We start from the raw sequence: 6,000 nt of genomic DNA, 5'->3' as shown, positions 1-6,000 counted from the left end.
GGGGGCGGCCCGGGGCGGGGGGCGCGGACCCCGCGGCGCCGCCTGGCCCCGGCCCCGCAGGATCCAGGTAGATCCGTCCGGCTTTTACCTTTCTCCTTCGGCTTCCCTGCGCGTAGGGCTGGTAGCGGGGCCGTTTCCTGGTCTCGCAGAAAGAGGCAGTGCTGAGTTAGGAAGACAAAAATAGACCTTTACAGAGAAATATAGGGATTGTGTGCGCGGTGGGGAGGGAGAGCGGAGAGCGGCACCCGGCTGGTTTCCAGGAGGAGCCCTTTTCTCCCTCTCGTTGCATGTTAGGCATTTTTGCACAGCTTTCTCCCCCCACCCCCTCCCCGCCGGGGCAGGGTTACCTCTGCCGCCTGCTCTCCGCATCTCTGGTGGGGAGCGAAGCAGCCAACTCCGCTGCGATCGGAAAGCGGCCAGAGACCATTTTATGTGAGCCAGCCGGGTGGGAAGAAGCGGACAGAAACCGTCGCAGGGACACACACGGATATACAGACTTGTCTTCTGCCTCCCCCCCCCCACTCCCCTCCCCTTGTAAATACTAAATCTGAGAAGGCAGCGATTTGACATCCACCCTGAGCAGCGGCTATGGGGTGTTTGGGCAACAGCAAAACGGAGGATCAGCGTATCGATGAGAAAGCGCAGCGAGAAGCCAACAAAAAAATAGAGAAGCAGTTGCAGAAAGAGAGGCTGGCTTATAAAGCGACACACCGCTTGCTGCTGCTGGGTAAGGAGGAAGCGGCAGAGGTGGGGGCCGGGGCGAGCAGGGCGAGGAGGGGGCAGCAGCCCCAGCCCGCCGGGGCGGCGGGCGCAGCCGAGAGGGGAGATGCGGCGTGCGCCGTGGCTATGGAAAATGTAGGCTGCTGTATTGAGCAATAAGCGAGGCGTCCACAGATCGAGCTCAGCGCCTGAGCCACATGGATGCACACATACAGAAATGCTGCCGAGGTGGGAGATGCTGTCGGGACCAAAAAAAACCCTCAAAAAAAATCCCTAAAAAAAAAAAAAAAAAAAAAAAAGAAACCCAAAAAAACTCTCCGACCACCCAGCCTGAACCGTGTATCACAATGTTCTCCCTTTCCTTCTTTCTCTTTTAGGGGCTGGTGAGTCAGGAAAAAGCACTATTGTGAAACAAATGCGAATCCTACATGTCAATGGATTTAACTCAGAGTAAGAATTATTGACACTTTGTGACTTATTTATCCTTAAATGTTGGAAACAGGTTAACACACAGTACGCTAGGAAATTTCTCCTCTCATCCCCTGTGTTTTGGTGGCTTGACACTGTGTTTTGCGGGAGGGAGGGGAGTGAGAATAAGGAAATTGCTGCTATTGTATGTTTGCATTTTCTCCTTCTGGCCCCTTTACTGTATTTTACACTGTTGCTACTGCAGCGCTTGACAGGCCCCTGTGTAGCAACAACATGGCGACTACTTTTTACATAGAAGCAAATAACCAAATATTGCATCTGTCTGTAATATAAAAATACATGTCAAATCATAATCAGATGACACTGTGTGCTGTTTTTCCGGTGCTGGGGTTAGCGTAAAACTGAAACTAATTTTGCCTATTTGTTAGAAATCCTCCTGTTTTGTGAGGCTACATCATTTTCTCTCTAAAGAACTCTTTGCCAGAAATCATTATTAATCCATAGCATTCATTTTAGATATGTGTTGGCCTTCACCTACGTGTTGTTAATTTAGAGCATGTTTACATCATGCTGTGGAAATGAAAGAATGACTTCCATCAGGGGAAGCTTTGCAGATGTGGCTGTGATTGAATGATTTAGAAAAATACATTAGGGATGAATGTGCATTGCTCTTTATACTATGCAAAAAAATGGATAAGGGCAAAATGTATTTGTCTTGCCTGTTTTTTTTTACTCTAGTATGTTTTAATGTTTGAAGAGCAGATAAACAAGTGATCAGTGAAAAAAAATTAAGTGCAAGTGACTGAACTGCTTTGGAAGAAAAAAAATCAAAGTGTTAATATTTCTGTTTTAATGCAGAGAAAAGAAACAGAAAATACTGGATATTCGGAAAAACGTTAAAGATGCGATTGTGGTAAGAACACACTTTATACTGTTCTTCCATGCTTGTTTGTACTGAAAATTATAAGGATTATGCTTTCCAAGATTGTGATGAGAGAAATCCCATTTTGCTGATCAGATTGGATTATCTTCTATTGATCCTGTATCCAGATTAATGTGTTTTTTTGTTTTATCCAATTCTAGACTATAGTTTCAGCTATGAGCACTTTAATACCCCCAGTTCCATTGGCCAACCCAGAAAACCAATTTCGAATGGACTACATCAAGAGTATAGCTCCTCTTTCTGACTTTGACTATACACAGGTAAGAACAGAAACCACTGATTTATTCTGCTTTGAGGGGGAATATGTTGCTTCACTTGGATTTCCTGAAACATTGGGATTATTTACTTTTTGGAAGATGGTCATAGAAAGATCTTATGCCAGCATCACCTCTGTTAACTTTCTTACAAGGCTGTGGTGGTTGCACCTGTTTTAGTGGTGCGGGGTTTTGTTGGTAAGGATTTATTTGCTAATGGTTCTAAATGCTGTTTCTGCATTTAGCTCTCTTCAGATTTTCTGATGCAATCTTACATATTGACACATCAAATAAGACTTTGTTGAAAGCTGATTTCCGACGTGGAATTAGATGCAGGATGTTAACCTGAGGAGTTACTGTCTACCTGCAGAAAAGGATATAAGAGGAAATAAAAGGCTGGAATGGCCTCAGTGTTGTTTCCCATATTTACTGCACTTCAGAGTGGAAACCTGCGTAAGCAGTGGTCAAGTGAGGTGCTTTGCTTCCTCATGTATTGTAGTTGGCGTGAGCAGTGGTTTGCTTGTATGTAAATGTTGCTTTAATTTGATATGGAATCAGTGTGGGACTTTGCATGGAGGCTGATCTGTTGTATACAAATGAGAGATACTTTTCAGATTAACTTGCATAGGCATCGTACATTATTTTTATCTTTTTATGTTATTATTTATAGGTACATGCATAGAATGTTTCATGTTTTATGCATGACAAGAAAGCAAGTGCATAGACATTCTGAATTTTATTTTTGCTGTAGCACAGTTTTAATTTGCCTTAAAATGGTACTGAAAGCAATTTGTTATGGATACAGTAAGGACTTAAAAATATCTTCATTTGTTGGCTAAATGATTGTGAGTTGTACATGCTATCAATACTGCCAAAGAAGCCATTTACAATAGAGTGTCTTTAGGTTATTATAGCTTCAGGGTGCAAGGGGGAGAAGGGGAAGAGTCATTTCTTTGTTATATGACTCATATTCTCTGATGTGTGGTTTTGCCTCTGGTAAACCTACCACTTTGAAGGTTCAAGATAAAGAAAAATTATCAGACATCTTGTACAGTTAGAATTTAACACAGAATGCAGATGTTAAAAAAAAAAAAACGACTGCAAGGTACACCCACATATTGCATAATTGCTCAATTGGTGGATGTAAGTTAGTGAAAATGAGAAACTCTTTTTAGAAATGGAATGTGAGCTTGACATGAAGTATTTGTCTTCTGCAGGTATTACAGTTCTGAGGCATTTGTTGCTCATTTTATGTGGATTTTTTTTTTCTTGAATTTTGATCCTTTGATGAGTAAAAAAAATGGTGATACATATACTTTGCAGTTCTCTATAGTACATATGTTCTTTTGAGCTTCTGGGATAAAAGAAGGCTAGACTGGACTTTTTATAGGGCTGGAGATATTTTTATTTTATTATTGCTTTCAAATTTTCTCCTTTTTCACAGAAGGTGGCTATATCTAGTCAAATTTGACTCATGGCTTGGTATTTTATATAGAGGAAAATTCAACCTTCATGGAGGGGAAAAGAATAGGACCCAGTGGACCTTGAAACAATTAATAATTCATTTGAAATCTCTATTCAAAGTCTGTTTTGGTTTAAAATAAAAATATTAATAAATGCTTTTTAATTAAATAGGTTTTCTGAAAATATCATGTTATTTAAATAGTGTCAATTATTAGTTCTAATTTTAAAAAAAATATTTAAAAGATTGTTGCAAGTTTAAAAGAAGAAGAGAAATTTAATGCTGATTTAGAAGTAAATCTATTTCTGTGTCACTTTCATATTTTCCCTTCTGTTTGCTTCTCAGCTCAATTCATACATTTAATATTTGTAAGATGTAAAGTATGCCAAGATTTTTTAGGGCTTTTAAATTTTTCTTGATTCGAATGTTATTTATCTCCAGGAGGATTTGTGAGCAAGGCAGATTGAAAAAAAATGCTATTGTGCTTCAGGGCTTGATTTTACTCCAGTTTAAGCCAATGATAAAGTAAAATTAGGTTTCCAGCTGAAATAAATTTTGACCCATTTAGTATTTTTGGATAAGGACAGATACAAAAATAAATACTTGGATAGTAATCAGTCAGGCATCCTCTGCTAAGCATTACTGATTCTGTAATTAATAGCTGATGTATGGAGTAAGGCCATCTGAGCCCAAACCAAGTGTTTAGCAGGAGACATGCAGGACTTTAGGACTAATCATCCTCACTTCAGAATAGTTGTGAAGGGAAAAATGCTGACGTAGGCAGCTCTGGGGCACATTTTGGCACATTCTAGAGAGTGACAAAGGTTATTCTTCTTTGAATGAGGGAAGAGGCAGCTTTAGGGTTTGTGACAGTATGAATGGTAATGGATTGTTAAAGATCCTTAGTGTTGCAATTTGAATTACAGATGTGTCAATTTTTGGATGACATTAGCCATGTAACCTTTGTCATAAAAATCAATGTGTGTTAGTTGAAGATGGATTTCAGATACATTGCATGCCAAATGTGGGAAAATGATGGCACCTTATCAGGAGTCTTTAAAGAGAGATTCCTGATGAACTGCAGAAACTTCACTGGTGCCACAATCTGACCTAAACTCCTGGGGTGCTAATTTAAGCATATTTATGACATAGTGGGTTTGCTTGGACAGACGTTCTTAAATTACATACAAATTAACTAATACAGATTTAATTGTGAAAATTACCCTTAAAATAGGTGGATATAAAAATACTGATTTCCTGCGGGTGAAATCATACTCTTAATTGCAATTTATGACTGAAATTCCAAAAACTTGACTAAAGATGGGGACTTCATATTTGGACTAAAATATTCTGGGTCTTTGTCTGTTTTTTTTAAATTACATATCTTGCTATAAAATGTAAGCAGAATATTTTCTTTAGTAGTGATACAAATTTTAAAACAAATTGTTTTCTCTTTACAGTGTTTTAACAATACTTTAAGAGTCTGCGGAGTGCCCCCCACAAGAGTTTTACTTACTTTAAAAAATTATTATCTTTATGGTAGCATATGGTTATGCTACCTTGGTGGTTCTTCTAGCTGGTATAAAAAACTGGAAGCTTTCTGGATTTCTTTTACAATTTTTACATAGTCTTTCATTACTTTTATAAAAGACCGTACAATTTTTACGAAGTATTTCCTGGCTGGCTGATGTGTTCTAATTCTATAAATCATAAGAACTAGAGCTAGAGTTTTCACAAAATTGATAAATAGAAGTAAGTCAAGTGTCCCCTGTATTTTCTTCCTTGAAGTTGTGACAGCAATCAAGATAAATTTTTGTCTGACCAGATTAGGCATTATCTTGGCTCAAAGGTAGAATCAGAGGAAGTGCTTTAACAGTGGAATTGGGGATGCATGCCCTATCAAAAAGGATTTTTTTAATTGTTTTTGGCAATGTGTTGATTGATATTTGCTAAAGTTAACAGGAATTGATCTGCTGCAATTTTAATCCTTTATTGATGGGGATTTATTTTGTCCTTTGTGAATCTGGATGAACATATTAAGGCCATATTATGCTGGTAGCTGTGGTATATTATCTACGTGTGTTTACTCAAGGTCAGTTGTCTTTGTTAAATTTTTGAATTTTCTGGGAACTACAAAGCTGATCAGTATGTAATTCCTTTACCCCTTGTCTTCCCCAAAAATGTAGCCAAAT

The 6,000-nt window shown here is 38.8% G+C and overlaps 1 protein-coding gene across 2 annotated transcripts in view; it reads left to right on the top strand.

The window, feature by feature from the left end:
* Positions 1 to 6,000, top strand: part of GNAL (G protein subunit alpha L) — a 184,272-nt gene that overhangs the window by 68,026 nt on the left and 110,246 nt on the right. Inside the window, exons 1-4 of one of the 2 annotated variants that reach the window (XM_041399395.1) lie at positions 17 to 727; positions 1,098 to 1,170; positions 2,008 to 2,062; positions 2,233 to 2,352. In XM_041399395.1, coding sequence (XP_041255329.1) covers positions 589 to 727; positions 1,098 to 1,170; positions 2,008 to 2,062; positions 2,233 to 2,352 — 387 coding nt within the window. In that variant the 5' untranslated portion in view covers positions 17 to 588. Of the gene's footprint in view, positions 1 to 16; positions 728 to 1,097; positions 1,171 to 2,007; positions 2,063 to 2,232; positions 2,353 to 6,000 lie in introns of those variants that run through there. The other variant, XM_041399394.1, reaches the window with a different exon arrangement.

This window comes from Onychostruthus taczanowskii, unplaced genomic scaffold, assembly GCF_017590055.1.
Source record: "Onychostruthus taczanowskii isolate IOZ18803 unplaced genomic scaffold, ASM1759005v1 scaffold16, whole genome shotgun sequence".
NCBI classification, from domain to species: domain Eukaryota; kingdom Metazoa; phylum Chordata; class Aves; order Passeriformes; family Passeridae; genus Onychostruthus; species Onychostruthus taczanowskii.
This window is presented reverse-complemented; position numbering and strand designations above follow the sequence as displayed.